The 22,326-nt window shown below is 37.2% G+C and overlaps 1 protein-coding gene across 2 annotated transcripts in view; it reads right to left on the bottom strand.

Annotated features, from left to right (window-relative positions):
- Positions 1-22,326, bottom strand: part of EPHA6 (EPH receptor A6) — a 515,739-nt gene that overhangs the window by 456,574 nt on the left and 36,839 nt on the right. For both annotated transcript variants that reach the window (XM_075169512.1, XM_075169520.1), the window contains exon 2: positions 19,439-19,503. In XM_075169512.1, the coding sequence (XP_075025613.1) occupies positions 19,439-19,503 (65 nt within the window). The remainder of the gene's footprint in view (positions 1-19,438; positions 19,504-22,326) is intronic.

Raw genomic sequence — 22,326 nt, 5'->3', positions numbered from 1 at the left:
ATTTTCAGCTAAAACTTTTAATTGAATTCCCTTGTCCTTAAAATGTTAGTCCTTCCAGTTGCACTCTGAGCAACACTTGCGTAACTGTTGTAAGCTGCTAGGGATTTTTGACAAAATGTTCTTTGGCTGTCTAGCCCCCATCCAAGGCAAATGGCAAGTTAGATCCATGGATGCATACTGTAAACCTTAAGTGCACTAAAAGAGCCATATCTGTAGTTAAGGATTCTAATTTTTTTACATGCACAAAACCCTGTTCTGGCATGCTTCTACCTCTGACGGAAAATGCAGTAAGTCCCTTGCGCAAATCTACATATTAAGCTAAATGCCCAGTGTGGTCCCAGATGAGTGTACATTTAGTCCATAAACACAGGCCCAAATATTTGCGCTCCACTTCCAGAGGCCGTTAACTGTAATACTTTCTTTGCTTTTGTTTGTAGTCATTGTCCTTCCTCTGTTCTCGTTTTAGGTAGATGAATTTAATTTTGGTAAGATGCATTTAATGTATGCCACTTTTATACGCCAATGCTTCAGAGATTTTTGTTATTGCAGTTTCTGTAGGGTTTCACACATTTTTGAGGCATATACTGTCCGTATCACCCACGTCTGTGACTTTAGCAGGTACAAAAGACATAGCCATTAACTATATTGCATACATTTTTAGATCAAGGAGTTCCGTCAGGTATGCTAGATGCCATCTGCATCTATACCAAGGAGTAGATATGAAAGTACTCCACTTTCAGATGGTGGCCAAGACAGCCTCCCTGTTCCTTCTGCATTCACCTGCATGTGGTAAAATTTAGTCCCCTGTTTTCTTTAATAAGTGAAAAAGAGCAGGGAAATCCATGAATGGTAAGAACTTTACATTTGTCTTTTATGTAAGGTCTCAAAATGTGCTTTACTCTTTAAAAAGATTTTTTAAAATCCTGGGATTAAGAAAGTTGCCGTCTCAAATATCATGTTAGTCAGCATTAGCTGTGGCATTATTTTAGACAAACTAAGATTTTGAATAAAAGTATTATTCTTCTAATGTCATGTTCCCAAGGGTAATGAAAGTAATTACAAATCGTTTCACAGAAGGCTATGAACTTTACAGGGCTGTGCTTCCTTTGCCATACGAACCACACAGTATCTAAAAATTGTTGAATTTCACTTCCAAGGAATCCAGGTGTGATGTAGTTAATGCAGAACTTCTTTTATGACACTGCTCAACACTATTTAGATGTCCTATGCCAAGGAACTAGAAGAATTACATATCATTGTTCCTAAAATTTAAACAAACCAGCTTTGACGTATGAGTGCAAATGTAAGCAGATAAAAAATGAGTAATAAACATTCAACTCTTGTAATGAAGCGAAATTTGAAGAAGTCAAAACATAGAAAAAAAAAATCAAAAAAGGTTCCATTCAAAGCAACTGAAAAACTGTATAAAATCACCCACAGAATTGCATAGAAACATTTTTTCACTAATCTTCAGAACCATTTTTGGTATCTTTGATATCCTTGACCTTATTCTTAAATCACAACTTACTAGCTAATCCATTTCATTTTCAGTACAATCACAGAAAATGAGGGACAAACTTTTTAGCTGGGCCTGTTGTGACAGGACAAGGGGGAATAGTTTTAAACTAAAAGAGGGTAGATTCAGACTAGATATAAGGAAGAAATTTTTTACAATGAGGGTGGTGAAACACTGGAACAGGTTGCCCAGAGAGGCGGTAGATGCCCCATCCCTGGAAACATTCAAGGTGAGGTTCGACGGGGCTCTGAGCACCCTGATCTAGTTGAAGATGTACCTGCCCATGGCAGGGGGGTTGGGCTAGATGACCTTTAAAGGTCCCTTCCAACCCAAACTATTCTATGATTCTAAAATAGTGGCTTCAGCAAAGTATATTGCTTCTTAACAAGTGGTTTAACACTTACTGCACCTTTGACAATATTTCAGTTCTTCTACATAGCACCTGCAATATTTGTATTTAAAATTACAACTCTAAAAAAGGAATTAGAAATGCCATTTCAAATACAACCATTTCTTTTAGCTAAAATTTAGAAGCTTTCCAAAAGCACCCCCTACCTGACTTCTAACACTTGTAAACAAAATCTTAATAATATACTTTTTCATAATATTACAAGAAGACAAATTTAAAAATCATGTTTAGTCAGCAAATAAATGAAATATTTTGATCCTCTATGCATCCTGTGAATCAGCAGGATGTAGGTTAAAGTTGCACACAATTATAAAGTTTCATTAAAGTGTTCACAGAACATTAAAATGCTAGGAAATTTTGGACTACAGTTCATATAAATATTAAATCATTCTTGTACTGCTCTCAAAAACTGTCAAGTCTCAGTTTAAATTTCTGTTGCGAAACTTTCCAAGAGTTGGTGGTAAATGAACTATGGTGATCACAGTAAGGTTGGTTTTTTTCCTTACTGGCAACATATCACTAATAGTTAATTGATTTACTTTGTAAAGAGAAGAAAAAGAGGGATATTGAAAAGAAAAAACTTCTTTTCAATGGAACAGTTTAAGAGAACATTTTTCTGGGGCTGAAAGCCAAAAAAAGCTTTCTAGGCTTCTTTCTTCTGTATAAAGTAATGCAGTTGACTATAACCATGTATTATAGTTACTGCTATTATCCTATTTTTGACATTTTGTTAAAAAACCCTACAATTCATTACTCTTAGTAAATGTTCCTATGTCTAAATTTGTCTTCACTGAAGTTCTGTCTTTTTTCTGACTAACCCTAACTCTGCGGGCACAAAACATATGTGACGACAATTTTAAAAAGCCCTACTATATACAACAGTACTACACAAAAAGGCATAAATATGATAGCAGTGAAAAACCTGCCTCAATACTCCATAAAGATTCAAGCTTTACTCTTACACAAGATTTATCCTATTGCTTGTGATTAATTTGCTATCCCTAGTACCATATTTTATTGTATATTCATAACTTTAAAATACATGCAGGAAGTTACATTACTCCAAGGGAGTCAAGAAATATAAAATCTAATAATCATAGATTATAAATGATCTCTAGCTCAGGCAACCAGGTTGTAGATTCATGATGATTCCCATGAGGAAGGAATATTCAGATTAAAGCCATTGCAGTAACTCCTACCCTGTTATCCTGGCTCTTCTGTAGCAGTCAAAGAAGGAAATCCTTCACCCTTAGAAACAAAATAATTATAAAGAACAAAGAACCTAAGTTGTTTTCATCTTCATCAGACACTGATCCTATACTGTGGGTAAATCATCTGGGCTTGAAATAAAGCCAAATTTCTCATAGCACTCCTACCTTAAATACATTACAAAGAATTTGATTTTTTACCGAGGTGCTGTGCTGCATATTTGTCTTAACATACTACTATCTATTCCATAAAAGGATCAAGGTATACAGTATCTGGCAGGTTGGCGTTTGTGGAAGAACTTGTCCACTGCATTTTTCCTTTTTGTCTTCAGAAATGTGCAAAATTTCATACAAAATCAGCTTTCTTTTCTAATTGTTTCGTTGCATTTTATTTTTAGAGGCAAAGGGAAAAATGTCACAGCAAAAGAGCCTTGGAAATTTAAAGCTGAGTTAGGCACTGAAGGGACAAATTCAAACACTGAGTTCTACTGAGCTGCACAAAGCACGAAACAAATTCCAGAATGCGCTGTAATCTCAAAACAGGTAATTGTACAACTCAGTGGACAAGATCTAAGCACACACAATCCTAGAGGAGTGTATGTCTATTTGCACATCTCTCATGTTCATATACATCGTGACTGTATATATGAGACCGAAGTGACTGCACATAATAGAAATAACCAGGTTTTGAGCTGACAGCTAATAACGGCGGCAGGTAGCTGCTGAAATAGTTCTGCTGTATTCCACTGTTGAGGACCAAAACTGGAAAACAGCATGTGTTTTTGCAAGTATTCTCTTAAGAATACTGTCCCTAAGGCTATGTCTGAACTAGTACAGTAGACGGGGCTAGGGCAGTAGGCTTGAACACTGATGCATTATCATCCATATTTCTTATTTGTTAGCAGAGCCTCCAGTGTGGCTTCAGTCTTTGCCAACTAGCAACTCCCCCAGATATTTTCTGGGCATGGTGCATCTGGATGGTGCACATCAGACAGGGACTGCTTCCAGCAAGTGGTATGGATGAGGCCTATAGTGAGATAATGGTTATTAAACTAAAAGCCAACTTCTGTTTTTTTCTGATTGCTTACATACATATGTATTCTGACACAATACGGATATACAAGGCCAGTTCTTACAGGATTTAAACACTTTTTTAACTTTAAGCACACCACTTCAAAAGAAATACCTATACCTTTAAAGATAGGCACAGGTTAAAGCACTTCGGCAAGAAAAAACCTAAGTTCTTAAGCATTTCCACTAGGTAAATAAGTAACAATAAAAAAGATATAAAAACAGACTGTCAAAGAAAGAAGCTCCTTACTTTCCAGATTTATAGACTAACGCCTGCTCATCCCCTAAGTAGAGACTCAGATAAGAGCAAGTGTTTAAAATGGCTTTGTGGAGACACCTGCCTTCAAAGCCAGGGCACAGATCCTGGTTTACTTAACAGCATAGACATAAATTCATTAGCTGTGCGTGAAGTACCTGTTTTGAATTTACATATAGACATCTCATTTGCTTCTAAGTGGTTTGAAAGTATTAATTTGTGCTAGCTGCACAATGCAATTTGGTACAAAGGCCTCAGAGCTTTTTCTACTGGAACTGGTATATTCCCAGAAGCAACACTGTGCAGACACGCAAGGAGAGTGTCTGAGAGCACTCAAGTCCAGGGTTTTGCTCCCTAGCTAACAAATCCTGCCCTTCCGCAGCACCTGTTGGCTTGGATTTGGTGCCACACTGAATTGGTTATACTACTTGTGGCTCAGGTGATAACTTCACTGGACTTGCTCAAGAATCTCTGCAGTTTTGCTCCAACAGGCAGTGTAAATAGTCCTCCGAGTCCTTCATCTACAGCTGAAGCTCCTGGTCACGTTCATTGTCAGAAACCAAATACTGCATTAGATGGATCAGCAGTGTGATCGGTCATGGCAATTCCTACACTTGATTTTATCCAAAGAAATACTAACATTTGAGTTTCAATGAGGAAGAGTACAAAACCACATGGAATTTCATTACTTCTAATTAATTTCACTTAATGGATAAAAAGTTCAGTATGGGCCATGGGCCTTCTAACTGCAGGGCAGAAAGCTTGAAGGAAAATGACTTTGGGCAGTAAGAACAGAGGAAAAGAAACTGAATCAAGAACAGAAAAGGCAAGAAAAATCTTGATGCAACCACATGGGCAGCAAAAGCAATTGCCCTTAGTTATTGTGTCATGGAATGAAAAGCTAAGGCTAATCCCCTTAGCTTTCCCACGTGAAAGTGGAATCCAAAACTAATCCTTTTATAGTAGCTATACCACATGAAATGGGGTGTTTAAACAAATCCCCTTAATCATCATGGCAAGAATCAGGGAGCTAAAGTCAATCCCCTTAGCTATCCTACATGAAACAGGGAACCAAAGCAATCTCCTTAGTTATGCTAGTGTTAATAATGAACTCTATCAGCCTTTTAAACTATTTTGATATAAAATTATTAGTAGCGTTCTTCTGACATACCATGACCCAATGCAAGTATGCAGTAATATCTATGGCACAGAAAGTTGAACATTACTAGCCAAATTTGATGGTGTAAATTACATGTCTAACGCTCACCACTTCATAACTTACTAGTTGTAAGCGTAATGCAAGAATATCTATATATCAGTTAGCTGAGAGGAAAAACAAAATGTTTGAGCTCTTCCTTAAGAAAATTCAGAAATTGAGAGTATTCCTCATAGTATGGAAAGCTGACAGAAAGGACTAACAGACATGCAGGGAAATCACTGAACAAGGCCATATTAAGCATATCATCACATAATTTAGCTGTTGTGTCTGCTAACTTAAACTTTGTTACTTCTTTTTTTTAACTTACTCTGCAATATGCCCAGTTTTTTAACACTACTAGACAATTCCAAAGAAACATTAATAGACTACTTAAAATAAATGTTGCTAGTTGAATTCATACATATTTGTTCCATTTAGTGAAAGCCTTGTTTGGGAGTCTTTATTGGTTTGGTTTTTTAAACAGATCTGGTTGATAAGATACTTCCCCAACATTAAGATATCCAGAGGCAGGTTCACCTCCACTTTCATCTTGTCTCAGTGTGTCCACTGGAAAACTTTTGGTTGTTTCTAAAAAAAAACCACAGGATCATCAAGCCTCCAGAAATACAAAATGAAATCTGTACCATTTTGCCAAGTGAGACCATCCATTTCTGTTCATTTCAAGGTTATATGCTTGTCTGAACAAAACAAAACAATGAGTCAGCTAGAACATCTGCGTTCTTCAAATGTTGTTCTACATCTCAACCGTACTTGTGATCTTTCAATTTATTTCTGCAAGTCACGTATTATGTTTTAAACTCTTAGGAAGGGATTCTTTTGATTAATTACAATAGAGGAGGATTATGCTCTTAAATCTGAAATATAGTTACAATTATTATTCATAACTACCTGGATTTTTTACTGGGTTTCTTTCTGTTTTGTTCTTCACAGAATTGTGATTATTAAAAATAATTCAGTTTCCTTACCAGCAGTCAATAAACATATCTACAAACTATCTGTTTTCCACTTTTTGAAGTAGCTTATTAGGATTATGTGAAGTGTATCCAATTCTGCTATGACTGCTTACATAAATACATAATCCACGTGGTAACGGCCTCTGTACTTGCTTGGATCCCTTTGCAGGGTATGCACATTAAATCATGTGAGCAAATTACTGTATAGAGTGTCTCTTCTTAAATCTGAAGTTTTCAATTCTTTATATTTTGGACTAGCAATTGCTGCACACTTTAAATGTTAACTCTTCCTCACAAAAGAGTTTTCAAGCTCAAGTGTTGTACTAGAGGTTTAGAGACAGACATCTACTGGCAGAGAGAGCAAAGCAGAGAAGAATTTCTTCAACACTATGCTTTCAGTCCAGCTGGAGTAATTTTTTCAGAAGTCTCAGGCCTAGTTTTACTACTCCAATGTTTATAAAAGAGGGCCAGGATCTCATCTCAGCCCTGAGTTCATGGAAGACGTGTCTTAGAGACAGCAGTTGGGATCACTTCAAAGCAGCAAGGAGAAGATGAATAGGCAAGGAGTGTGCGCAATCCAGCACAACTCCACTAACTATTGCTTCTTGGCCATCTTTTAGCTAGTCATAGACTATATATCTACTCGAGTTTTTAGCATGAATTCATGGACAAGAAAGGACATGTCACTGAGGAAGCTGGTAAAACAGGGACCTTTTGACTGAAGATAAAATACAGACAAAGGAAAAGAAACAGAGCAAGGAAAAGCAGGGAGAAAACTCTGTCTCTGCTTACAAGGAAGAAAACCAAATGTATTAAGCCCCTGAGGACTGCAACTAACATTAAGACTGCAGATAATGTCAAAATGGTAGTGATAGAGTCTTTCTTCTCTCACGCTTTCTCAAAAAGAAATGGGAAAGTCTGTCTCAGCACCACAAGGGAAAAAACTGTGGGAAGTAGAGCAGTATTTAATTGTGCCCCAAACTGTTTCTAATTGCTATACTAAGATCCACTTGGCGAGAATTCCAGTGGAGCAGAAAAACTATTCGTACAAAATCTTTCCATCCTTACAACTGTTAAAACTGTTGGTACCCACGTTACATCTCATAATTTAAAGCACCATCAGAACAGAAATGATTTACTGCAATTTGCAAATGGGACTATGTGTGTGCTTAAGTATTTAAAAGAGGCTTGGAGAATGCTTCAAGCTTGCAGGTTTCTTGATAAATTGGTTACTTTTCTGTAACTTAAAAAATTCATTCAATATATTTAAACATCTGTAAAAGGTTCAAAAGTAAAGCTGGTAGGTTTTGGGGGTTTTTTTAACTATCTGTTAATTCTAAGTAAAGGCTTCCAATACACGGTCAGGCTACTGCAAACCATTAAGAATATATTAATTCTTTCATTTTCATCATACAAAGAAGATCCAGTTTTAGAAAATAAATTACTCCTGTCACTAAAAATAATAAAAAGAAAGCAGCAGTTTGCCTAGAGTATCCCTCAATTACTGAACACAGCTTATGAGTAAAAAGCAGCACCTGGTCCTGAGACAGTGAAGCATCTTTTCCTGCTGCCACCTTTACCTTTTTCTCTTGGAAAAAAATATTTTTGTGGCTTTTTAAAAATCCAGAGAGATTGCTTTTCAGATACCTAGATATTTATCAACTACTTAAGCATTTATGAGACCATTTCCTAAGCACACAGGAATTCCAAGGGGTATTTCCCATGAGTTCAGTATAGTGGTTCTAAAAATATATTCAGTATAGCGGTCTCTAAAAATACAATGGTTCAGATAAAGAGATGTTCAGTATACATCTGGTATTTCCATAAATACTGCTTTTCTTCCACTTTCCTTTTGTCCTTTCTTTTCCATGATTTTGTAATGAAGGCAATATTCAATTTGACGTTCTTCATAGCTCCATGTGGGTGCACAGTGAATGCTGAATTATAACAGAACAGTATTATATTTAATTGGGAATGGATATGAGTGAGTTTTTTGGATTTCACCTGTTGGCAGAAACCGTAAGGATTCTGTAATTCAACACTACTGAAAATATACCCCATGCAATTTAAATGAATCATTCTTCCTACCTCAGTATTTTTTCTTCTCAAAATATGATTCTCTCTCTACAGAAAAAAGACAAGAATGTGTTAATTTGCACTAAACTATACTTTTTTCTTACTGCCCTTTTTGGCAAGCCAAGATATTGTAAACTTCTGAATGCAAGATATGAATGTGAAACCTACAAAGACTTAAAAGCTATTTTTCATGCACTGAGTACATAGATGTGCAACCCACGTATGGTACTCTCATTTATTTTAACTTCCAACTAACATATTTTTGAAAAAACAATACAGGATTTAGCATACATTTTGTGGGGCTGCACAACTGAAAAAGTTAAATGTTTATGTGCTCCACTACTTACAATGTTTCTCATACCTACAATGAGAAACATTACAGAAAATATAAATACTGCTACTGCCACTCTGTGCCCTCTTTTGCTATATAATATACAACATACACTGAAAAATAATCAATTTTCTTTGTGCATTATAATTAAAGGATATGCGTTACACAAGATACATTAAAAATCAGTATCCTAAGAAAATGAAGTAAATAGTTTTACATTTGCTGTTTGGCAGTTTCTGGGCATTGAGTGCATGAACTGGTTCTAACCAAAGTATAAACAAACTTTTTTTAAGGAAAAAAAGGTTGGTATTTTAAATAGCACTTCTCTGCACCAAGAATTACAAGACTGCCTGCTTTGTTTCCTTTTTCTTTATTATGTTCCTGATGCTGCTCGAAAGTGATTTAAAAAAAACCAACAGATTCCTTAATGGTCATGAAAGCATACAGTCAAGCAAGAAAGCAAAGAGTATTTGGTGTGAGGAGGGAATCAGGGAAGTTTGATCTTGGGCAAGAAAGAGGCCAACTCATTAAGGGTCATATCGTTTCATTATTAAGTTGATATACTTGAATTTCAGCTATGTGGCTTCAACGTGGATTTTACCCTCCTTGGTATGTTTTATGATAAATAAAGTAGTCGTGGAGGATGAAATGGAGATGACAAGCTCCCAGCTTGACATCCTAGTAAGAGGTCATCCTACTAGAAAATCAATAAGAAAAATGCTTCTGCTTCGCAGATGGCCCATAGTTCCAGCTATATACAGGAAATTCTGCCTTTACTAGGAATATATTTGTATACACCACCACCTAAATTAAACAGGAATGGAAAAATTATGATAGTAATTTTGCATATACTTTTTGTATTAAGTTCAGACTTACTACATAATACATTAAAAATACAACAAATTGCTTTTGGTTGAGCAGTTTAGAGACTAATTCTATTGCTTTACTATTACAGATTACTATTTAAGTATATAGCTGTTCTGTACTGAACCATTCAAATAGGTTTATAACCCTCCTTCATTATATCTGCTTTCCTAGAAGTGGGGTTTTTTAATTTACAGCAAATTATAGCTCATTGTTTAGGCTATGGATGCTTTAGGTCTGTGACTGCACAGTGGCAAGCACAAATGGGCCCAAATGTGTTTGCAATACCCAAATAAGAACATGACGGTATATTTTGCCAATAGCTATCCTCTGTGGAATCTGTAATTAGATGTTTCACACAAAACCAAATGAAAAATAATCAGGATGCTACCCAAATGTATGTACAAGAAACCCAAGGACGACAAATAATATCTCTTCTTCACAGTGCCTGGCACATTTTGTGAATTTAACCATTTCAGATGGAACATGCTCTGGTAACCCTGCATCCATCCAATAGATAGTCAAATTCCCAGCACAGTCACAGCTAATTCTGTGGCTAGAATTTTCAGGTTACACATGCAGACAAATTAAGATTTTTGGCATTTTAACAGGAAATACAGGTGAAAACAAAAACTCGGGCATGCACCAAATTACTCAGACGTTGGCAGTCCCAGGGACGCACAGTTTGCAAGAAAACTTTTTATGTTCTAAGGGATGCTCCTAAAAGAAACATGGAAACTTGACTCCCATAGACAGGTCATCTCATAGGAGCAACAGCAATTCCTCTAGAAAAGCTTTCCTAGACATTTAACTAGATCTTGGATATACCCAATTGTTTAATCCCTGCAGATGGAAATTAATCTCAAAAAATATCCTTCAACTTACCTTTTTCCTCGTACAATGTCTTGACTGTCAAAAAGGATTCTAAATATGGCACTGCAGAGCGTGGTGTCTGATTATGTCCAAATTACAGCTCAAATACGGGATTTCAAATATTTTTCTTAATGTCAGCTCTGTAAATTTCCCATATTGTGTGAAAATCTGATTAGCTTCCTTCTTTTTCCTTCATGCCTGTTAAACGCTCTGACAGCTAAATCCCTACCTTCTGTTAAACTTCTTATTAAAAACACAGCCTCTGTGACACCTCTGAAATCCTGCTGGTGAGCTTTCATAGACGTAACTATGTAAATATCTTTATTGCAGTTGAACTGCTGAAATAGAGGGAAGTATTTAGAATTCTGGGTGCATTTCTTTCTCAAAAAGCTGACACAAACTGATCAAAGGGATATTCCATCTCGTATAATGTCATGCTCAGCAATAAAGTGGGGGGGTGTGGGAGTGGGCGTAGTAGTTTTTTCAAAGTAACCATTGCTTAGAGACTGGCTGGGCAACGGTCTGCTGGTGGGAGGTGGTGAGTAATTGCCTTTGCATCACATTTTTTTTCCCCGCTTACGAAACTCTCTTTATCTTGACCCACAAGTTTTTGCCCTTCTAATTCTCTCCCCCTCCCTGCTGGGTGGGAATGAGCAAGCAACTGGATGGAGGATTAGCTGCTGGCTGGGGCAAACCCACCACAACATGCCATTAAAGAAGCAGAAGATGTCTTTGAACTATGATGCCTTGTTCACGGAGTCACAGTTCTCCGACCACAGAGCAGACCAGGAACTGATAAATACAATTCTGGTTTTAAGTGCCCTAGAGTATCTTATTCACCCCACAAAGCCTGACCTTAAGCTATGTTTATAAAGATGGCTTAGTGAACGTAACATGCTATGACCTTTTTCAGCCATTAGATTGGGTATCACATGATGCGTGACTAAAAGTAGTTTACAATATTCAAGCACAGATTACAGAGACTAGGAAGTATTATCATACATCATATAGTCATATAGCATCATAAATATCATATACTAGCTATCAAAAATGTAACACTGAAGGTTTTTTCTAATCAGGCTTTTCAAAGAAGTTGTTTGGTAAATATTTAGAACACAAAAGTCACACAGGATGATATAACTGTTTTGTTCAGGAACACTCACTGGAGGGTTATGTATATTTACATATCTAGGAGTGGGAATACCACTTTTACCTAACAGATAGATTACTATGTGGTATAAAACTGCAGTTCTAGAAGACAATTATGAGTCACAGTGAGAATCAACTGAACATGAGCTCCCAATATTATTACTGTAGTGAGAAAGCCTAGTGGGATCTCTTTGATGTTTAATCAGGAGAATAGTAAAAAAAAGTGGCATCATGATTTGTAACTGTAGAAAATCATGAAATTGACTGTAAATACTACATACTTGTGTCCATATTTTCAAACAAGAAGAGCCACACAATGATTTGAACTTCATAGAATTAGGAGGAGGAGCAACGAAGGACTTCATCAATTTAGATACAGTATGAGGCTGAGAAGGAAGAATCTGACGGTAGGAACCCTTTTTTAAATGGTGATCTAATTAATTAATGGAACAAATTACCAAGGGAAATTATGGTTTCTTGATGTCTTTTAAAAATATATACTTCAGTGAAATACTCGTTACTGAGTAAACGCAATGGCGAGGCTTGAAATCTTACAGCCTCTGATATAAGGGCGATCTGATGAATTGTTCCTTCTGGTCATAAAGAATTTATTGAGTTCTAATAGTTACAGTATTAAAGGTGAAGATTAGAAGTATTGATGATAATGTAAGTCACACTGCTACATGAAATGTTCAAATCATAGTCATCCATAAAATCAATATTGTAGTAGCCATGTGGATACGCAAATTTATATGTTTACAAGTACACATAACTTACCTGGTTTCCATTTCATAGACGAATCCAAATGACTGGGAACTACGGTTAGGAGAATTTGCATTTCTTTCACGCTATAATCTGTACTATTTATTTCTTGTTATCTTTTGTAATCTGATTGTAGATAACAAGATAATACGAAATGCAGAACTAAATTGTGGACACGGAGTATCACCACATCTACCATCTTTTTCTTATGATGCCATGCTGTTACCTGAGCATGTTCAAGGCACTAACCTCACTCTCTGTTTGTGTATTAGTGATTTCACTATGCACATCTTAGTCTTATCTCTCAGATACTTGCTTATGTTTTACTTGCTTATCTTGCTATCTTTTACCACTTTCACATTACTTGCTCTGTTCTCGCTTATCATTTCCCCACCTTATATTCCTTCTTACTATATTTTGTGTGTTGTTCACACAGTAAAGTCGTACTGCCTTCCTTTCTTTGTTCTTTTCTTCAAGTCAACTTTCTTAGCTAACTTCTTACACTGTTTTCTACTCTTTATGCATCCAATGACTTTGTATCGGAGTGTGCTACTTTTTTTGCTAATTGCTTTGTTTATTGATAGTTTTAATAAAGGAATGGGTCTAAGCTTCTCTTTCTTTAGAAGTGTTTTGGTTTCTTCAAGAAAATTAGCAGAATTCTAAAAAATAATCAATCCACTTAAGCAAATTAATAGTTAAAAATCTTAAGTATTGTATAAGAATGTTCCAAGACATATTGGCCCAATCACCTTCAGAGATATCACTTAAAAATGAAGGTGAAGATGGATGCAGCTACATTGAAACAGATCTTTGCAGGTTGGCACCGGAAAACCTCAGTATCGTCTCTGATTACAACATAAAAAAGATCAGTAAGTGAGTACTGGTAACAAATAGTACTAAGCCATTCAAAAACGTGTTACCATAAACTATAGAAATGTCTTCTAATTAGCTAAGAAGCAGCTAAAAAGCGAATTGTTGACTGATGCATATACTGTAAAACAATTATTTTAACAGAGAGGGTAGGGGAAAAAAATCTGTACTTTGACAAGTTCAGTCTTAACAAATTTGTAACAGAAAAAAAAACCTATAACTGTATATTAGTGAGAGTTATTAAAAATCTTAAAAGATCCCCCAAAGAAAGAAGCTATTTAAAACAGAATTAATTCTCTGGATAAATCAATAGGAAAATTACCAATTGACAAGGAAACTGATCAAATAACTGCAGGAACTGGGATTAAAATAGTTTCATCACTCACACAGCTGTCAAATAATTTAGAAGACTTCTTTACTGCTGAGGCTATACATTTTGCCTACCATGACAAGTCAAGGTAGCTTGTACAAGCCCCTTCCACATGTAAATAATTTCTTATAGCCTTGTGTTATAAGTCACCTTGCCCTTCTATCACGCCAATTTTAAAATGTTTTTGGAGTTTATGAAGTGGCTACACACAAGTTAAAATTTAGATTAATGTCAGAAGCAGAGTATTTTTTCATGATTAATTTTCTTCTTCAGACAAGAACACTTTATTCCAAATTAACAGTTGCAAAGTAGATTCAGCTCATGCAAAATAAGGCATTGTTAGAGTTAAGTAGGAGTACTTATGGCAGAAATTTATCAGGAATAGAAAGGCCCTTATGACAATAGTCTCCAAACCATAGCTCATGAGCAAACTTTGCTCACAAAATTGTGTTACGTTGCTTAATGCAATGGGAAATAAATAATAAGTAAAAAAAAAGTTACACTGAAGTCAGAAGGAAAAAACCCAACAACTGGAGTTGCCCAACGTACATTATTTTATTTGTATTATTGCTAATGGATAAGTGAAAGTTGTGGACCACTACATCTCAGTTAGGCTTTCAAGGTTTTTTCCTTTCCTCCCTAATTTTCAAAACCTTATTAACGACTTAAATAGTGCTTAATCCCCTAGAAAAAAACCTGCCCTTTTAACACTTACAGCACCACAGGCTGTAGTGAGAAAACCTGAGAAAAATAATCCTGTCCCCAAGGTCAGCAAACTAACTTCAGCTGGAACCCTGGATAATGGCTGCCCCCTAGCTCACATTCACATCCTCTTTTGAAACCTATGAAGGGGTTCCTTCCCATTTTTTGCATCAATCCAGTGACAGTTTGTTTAGTAAATATCTACTTTCATTCCATAGCACATGTTTTTTCATAAATCAGTCGGTCATTGTCCTGGTTTTGGCTGGGATAGAGTTAAATTTCTTCCTAGTGCTGTGTTTTGGATTCAGTATGAGAAGAATGTTGATAACACACTGATGTTTTAGTTGTTGCTACGCACCCTGATAGTCAAGGACTTTTCAGCCTCCCATGCTCTACCAAGTGCACAAGAGGCTGGGAGGGAGCGTAGCTGGGACAGCTGGCCCAGGGTATTCCATACCATGTGACGTCACGCTCAGTATACGAATGGTAGGCATGTTCTAGGAAGAAACAATTGCTGAGTTTTGGGCATTGCTCGGTGGGTGGTGAGCAATTGCATTGTGCATCGCTCATTTTGTATATTCTATTCTTCTTATTATTATTTTTTTTTTTTTTTTTTTCCCCCCTTCCTTTTCTGTTCTGTTAAACTGTCTTTATCTCAATTGAAGAGTTTTCTCGCTCTTACCCTTCCGATTCTCTCCCTGTCCCGCTGGGGGGGCGGGGGGCGGGGGAGGGGGGGAGTGAGCGAGCGGCTGCATGGTGTTTGGCTGCCTGCCGGGTTAAACCACAACAGTCATTTTGAACTATAGCCCAAAGAACAGAGGAATTATCAGATGTGCCCGTTATTAAAGCATAAATTTTAGACAGCCCATCACTGAGAAGCTAAATTGGAACTCAATCAACAAAAGCTGATCCTACTGACGTCAAAGATATTAATGTTTTACGCTGCATTTTTGTAGCTCTAAGCACTTAATTTATTACCTGTTCAAAATACAAGGAAAAAATCTGACAAGCAAATAAAGAAAACACATTTGTAAGAAAAACTATTGTATTCTCATGCTTCAGGAAGGTTGTACAAATAACTGGGAAGACATGAAAAAATAAAATCACATATTATATTACCAAGGAATGGATAACACAGTTGTGCATGACTCATCTTTGTAACTAAATGATGGGACTGCATACAAATGCCACATACAAAACTACTGTGTTGTATCTTTACTTACTTGAGTAGGTACCTCTACAGGTTACCAAAACTGCTGAAAGCTTGCAAACATTACGTTATGAATCTACTATAAATAAAAAGTCTGGGAGATGAAGGTTAAGATTCTGCAAATTCCAAAAGAATACCTCCTAATTTTTTCTCCTACTTCACCCTAGCCTGTTAGTTTAAAATCTCTGAGGCATATTCAATATTACCCAAATCCCAAGCATTAATATTTCAGTTGCTATTTAATTTAATGGAAACATTCTTTGTGGCTGAGTATGCCAGTAAATTAGTGACTTCTGTTAATGTCACAGTCTCAAGAAAACCTATCATCCCATTCTTCTAACCTCAAAAATGTCAATGACATTTTTCTTACACACGTAAACACCACACACATACTTATTTTTGAAAAAATAAAGTTTGATTAAAGTAACATGTAAGATATATGCAGTATCTGCATAAATGCAGAACAAAAATCTCTATCAAAAGCATAAACATACCAAAACCTGTCAGTCTCATCCAGGAAAAGGGAAAACACTGATGTGCCCATCATGGGACAAAATAGGTTCTTATTTCTGCAGCGATAATCTCAATCACACCAAAAATTATGCCATATTCTGAATTATATTAGGACAGATAAGTAACTGAGATTAGATAGCACTGTGGGCATAAAACATCATCTCTGATGTTTGTGCAAGATTTAGAAAGACAACAGTTTTACTGTTCTTCACTAAATCAGTAAGTATAACAGGAGTTATTAGCCGACCTCAAAAGCACTATTTTGCCTTACATTTTAATAAGAATCAAGTAATAATTAACATGAACATTGACCTTTTGTTTCAGAGATTGCATACAAAAGTGACATGAAGAAGCATACAAATGTCCTTCTGTTAATTACATGAGCACTTGTAAGCTCAATTTTCTTCTTACCTTTGTGTAAGGTACACAGGATCCCAGAATAACTTAGATAGAAACAATTTAGAAATACATTCCAGTTCAGTTTTATCTTTAATATTTTATAAGCCAAAGTAAAGTAACTTCTCATATTTTTATAGCTTTATGCAATTTTTCAGTATGATCAAATATCTAAACCAAAATGTACATTTGGTATACTTTAATGAAGTTTGTCAGAATGACATTAACTCTGAAAAATCAGCAAACATCGATTTTAATCAGCAGTTCTGCTCTCAGTTAGTGAGAGAAATAACTCTTCATATAAGTCATTTGTCTCCACTATTTATTTTGAGGTTTTTGTTTGTTCCTTCCTTCTGCACCGTTCCAGAGGTGCAGCATTGCCACTAGGTCCTGCTGCTCACAGCAGCCTTTCCTGGGATGGTGACCTAAGGCATTTCCCTTCATTCCAGTGTGAGAAATGGAGGACCTTGTTTGTCAGCATATCCAGTCATCTCCTGCTGTAGGTGACCAGTATCTTACAGTCTCTTTCTTAAATGGATCACGCTTCTCCAAATCATGTGTTCTCACCTGTACAGCCTCCCAAAAAGTTTGTTCAAAAACTTCTTTGTTGTAGAGCACATGAAGCTTTATCCCATTTACAGTTTAGATTAATTCATCAACAGTTTAGACATATTTTCTTCCTGAGTTAGCAGTACATGCACACTTCTCTTAACTACCTCTCTGTACTTAATTTATCTAGCTCCTCTCACGGCTTTCACTCTAGCCTCTTCTGCCTGTTTTATGTCCCAGGAAGCCTTATTCTGTATGTTTTTCTCATGCTACAAACCGCTTTTCTCCCACATATTTACTCTAGCTACTTTTTTTAAACACCAAATTGTACTTATTTGGGAAATTCTCTAATAATTGAATCCCAAGTACTGACTCAAATGTAAACTCCTTGTATTCTAGTAAGTGCTGCCAATTCTTAAAGCACAGCAAAGGTCCTAAGACATCTGAAAACCTCAACATGCTGCAAAACTAATGTTAAGGGTATGTATGACCAATCAAAATAGATATGTAATGGTTGTAATTGCTATGTTTTAAATCAACTTTGAGTGCAGGTTTTTTTGTGCTTGTATATTGGGGTTATTGTTACTGGAGTAACTAAAGCTTTTAAGAATTTACAAAATAATTGAAATTATATCTTGTGTGCTTTCCAAATACCAGCCTCCCTGTTCAATTCAATGGAGCTTATCACAAAGCTAGAGCAAAAAATTCCTCGCTGTATTTTCTCATCATGCTATATGACAGTATTTGCTTTTTGCTAAAGCAACAATTCCTTGCTGTATTTTCTCATCATAGTGTACGACACTATTTGCTTTGTCTAGGATTTCTGAAGGAAATAAAACTTTCAGAATTATAACTCAGATTGCATGAGACTGCATACAAAATGTAAGACACAGAAGTATCTGTAGCAGACTGAAATTATGTCTAGGAATACAAAGAACTGGAAAACCCTGAAAAAGAGTAATCCATAAAGTTGAAAATAGGCTGAGATTAAGAAATGTCGCATTGCTTGAAATCCCTAAGGGCAGAGACACAGAAGGCATTTTATAAAAATGGATTATTAAGGTGCTGAGGATAGACAATTTCTACCTCCTTCTGGAACAGATCACAAGAAATAAAATAACAAAAAATGAAACAAGATTTTTCACTCAGAAAAACAGTATTTTCTGAGCTCGTTTCAGAGAAGCAAGTAATTATATGCCTCATACACAAGAATTAAGAGATAATGCCAGCTAATATAAAAATAATTGATATACAATATGTACGGTGACATCAGAACTAGAAGCTGATACAATAGGTGTTAAATGCTCCGGTATACTGTATCTTAATTAAAAAGTTAAACTACAAACGCCTCTGATATTCTGTTACATGCATTAGCTGGGTGGAAAAAGAAAACGGGTTTTGGAAGAGTAGCCACTGGCAAAGCACTGATGGTTGAACTTCAAAGAGTAAAAATGCTGCTCTTCCCCACACTCACCTGGCCACACCATCTCCAAGTATACCAGACACCTCTAACACTCTGGGACCCTGTACGCAAGGTCAAGGGCCTCCTGGCAATCTGTACTAACAGTACAGTGAACTGGAATAGCGAACTTTAATCTAGAAGGGTCAGTGCAGGGAAAAAAACAAAACTATTTAAATATTTTCTCTAACCGTTTAAACTGGTTTAATGACATTAACATATTTATAATGTTTTTCTGATTTAGCTAACCCGATACCATTTTACCAGATGCTAAAGCCCATATTAATCCTCACTTAAATCATTAAAGTTTTGTTTCAAGTTATAAAACTGAAATTGATTTTTCCTTTTATTTCACAAAAAAATGTAGTCATAACACATTCCTCCAGCATAGGAATTTTTAATATGGAACTTTATGATGTGTAACAGTTAGAATCAGATTTAAAGTAAGATAGATTCTTAACACTCAGAAAAGCAAGAGAAGGGCATAATAACATGTACTCATGTCATTCTCGTGTCTGTTATTCCTACTTACAACACAGACTGCTTCAGTCCTGAGAACAACTAAAATCTTTCTGACAAGTCTATATTGCAAAAATATCCACCCAGGTATAATAGCCATTCACTTCCATAGTGGCAGAATGACAAAATCAAGACAATAAAACCAAAATGGTGAGTGACTTACCCCATTTAAAGGAAATGTTTTCCATCCTAGTTCTCCGAGGGCAGCTGTAGTATCAAGTAACACAACTGAAAATGGAAAAAGAAATGGTATGTTTGCGGTATTGCTTGGATTAGAAATATACAACATAGTAAAGTATTAAACTGGTCTGAATTGAACTAGCCGTATTAGCCAGGTACATCTTCTTAAAGCTATTAAAGCAATTAAAATGTTGGAGTATGAATAAAAACAGAATCTAAACATTTAGGCTTTCATAGCTTGCATTTCATTATCAAATGTCTCAGAAGATACAACTCATACAAACCTAAATCTTTTGCAGAAGTCATTGCCAAACCACAATACACTACCAATGCTTAATCATTAAAAGGTGCCTGAATGAGCATGCACATTTCTGCAACCCCTTGCCTGGAAATCTAGAAAGTCTGCACATGGACTTAAGCATTAAAGCTAATAAAATAAAGAAAAACAGAGTTTCAAAAGTAAGATGTTTTTAAAAAACACAGGAACTTCCCAGAAATAAAGTTATATGATATACAAATTGTATAATTCAGAAAGAACACAGAAAGACTAACAACTTTATAGTTGATATTTTAGCTGGAATATCACAGTGCTGAAAGCTGTTACATATCTTTTGCATCATTTCTGCCATATTAATTTTGTTTTTTTAATATATGACAGGATGTGCATTATTGTACTTGTATATTACAAAATGTTTCTGCGTTATTTTAGTTAAATTACATTAGCTTCATTTTTCTCTTCCTTCCACTAATAATGCAAAAATTATACTGAACAGAGCTCATAGTGATAAGAAAGCTGACTGTAAACTAAATATTTAGTACATGAGACATTGTACCTACATCTACTACTGCCCTCTAATGGAATTGTTTAATCTGACCCTCTGTCCTGGTTTTGGCTGGGATGGAGTTGATTTTCTTCCTATTAACTGGTATAGTGCTGTGTTTTGGATGTAGTGTGAGAATAATGTTGATGACACGCTGATGTTTTGGTTGTGGCTAGGTATTGTTTACGCTAGTCAAGGACTTTTCATCTTCCCATGCCCTGCCAGATGTGCAGGGGGCTGGGAGGGAGTGTGGCCAGGGCGGCTGGCCCAGCTGGCCAATAGGCTATTCCATACCATATGACATCATGCTCAGCATATAAGGCTGGGTGAAGAAGAAGGAGGGGGGGCGTTCGGAGTGATGGCGTGTGTCTTCCCAAGTAACCGTTACGCGTGATGGAGCCCTGCTTTCCTGGCGATGGCTGAACACCTGCCTGCCGATGGGAAGTGGTGAATGAATTCCTTGTTTTGCTTCGCTTGCGTGCGCGGCTTTTGCTTTCCCTATTAAACTGTCTTTATCTCAGCCCACGAGTTTTTCTCACTTTTACCCTTCTGATTCTCTCCCCCATCCCACCCGGCGGGGGGGGTGAGCGAGCGGCTGCGTGGTATTTGGCTGCTGCCAGGTTAAACCACGACAGTCCTTTTTGGCGCCCGAACAGGGACTCGAAGGGTTCGAGATAATGACAGGTTTGATTGGAATGTGCTAGATTGAATTTATAGCTGTTACTGCTGTTTAGCTATTAATTCGCAGGCTCTTGTGCTTGCCATGGGGCTTGCTTGCCTTAATGTGTATTAGAGTCTTGTGCTCGTTAGTGGCTGCTTTTTTGCTCTCGCTGCTTGCTGTACTGCTGCACTGCTGATCGTCTTACTGTGCTGTGCCTGGGAACATTCTGATAACAGCAATGGGGATGCGCCTGGGCTGGCAGATGGCCAGGGCATCGCTGCTGCTTCTGTGCTGCTGTGCTGGACAGGCTGGAACTGCAGCGTGAACTCGAATTGAAGGGACTGTGACCTGTGGCTGAGTTCATGCAGGACAGGAAACCCCGAGGCGTCTGTGACTGTGGATAAGCCCATGCCCAAGCAGGTACATCTTGAAGCGTCTGTGGCCTTGGTTATGCCTGTGCCACAGCAGGTATACCTCTGAAGGGATTGTGGCCTAAGGATAAGTCCACGCTGGAGAAGGTACACCTCTAAGCATCTGTGGCTGTGGATAAGTCCATGCTGCAGCAGGTACACCTTGAAGTGTCAGTGGCTGTGCATGAGGCCATGCTGGAGCACCTCAAAGCGTGTGGCCGTGGATAAGCCCATGACAGGGGAGGTACACCCCTGGAGAGATTGCAGCCATGGGTAAGGCCATGTCGGAGCAGGTTTACTTCTGAAGTGACTGTGGCTGTGGGTAAGGCCACGCTGGGACTGGTGCACCTCGAAGTGACTGTGGCTGTGGATAAGTCTATGCCGCAGCAGGTATACCTCTGGAGAGACTGTGGCTCATAGGTAAGGCTCCACTTGGAGCAGGTACACCCCTAAGGGACTGCAGTCTGTGGATAAGTCCAAGCCGGAGCAGGGGCAAGGGGAGGAGTTCATTGCAATGTTAAACCTGTGGTCTGGCCCAAAGGGACCAGGGGTGGAGATTGTAATGGATATACCTTTAAATTGTTGTAACCCATGATTTGAGTTGCATGTTATAGGAATTACTATAGCAGGAACCACCTGAACCAACGGAGGACAAACTTTACAAGAAGCAGCGCAGGTGCAGCAGTGACCCGACCTGAGCTGGCTTTGGTGCCCAGTAACTCCACGCAACACACCACCTCTGCTGACCTGAGTGACCACCATAACAGATGAAGCCCAAAGTCATGGACTAAATGAACGCAGTGGACATTTTGTGGACATTTATGGATATTTTATGAACATTTTACAGGGGTGGTCCATAGACTAAGGGAATGATATCTGTGTATTATATCAAAAGATGGGAAGGGGGATGGTGGGTAATGAGAATGTATTGGATAGTGTGGGACCTGAGCATGATGTAAATGGTATGGAATAAGGGGTG

Source organism: Calonectris borealis, chromosome 1 (assembly GCF_964195595.1).
Source record: "Calonectris borealis chromosome 1, bCalBor7.hap1.2, whole genome shotgun sequence".
Lineage (NCBI taxonomy): Eukaryota > Metazoa > Chordata > Aves > Procellariiformes > Procellariidae > Calonectris > Calonectris borealis.
Note: the sequence above shows the minus strand (reverse complement) of the source record. Positions and strands in the feature narration are given on the sequence as shown.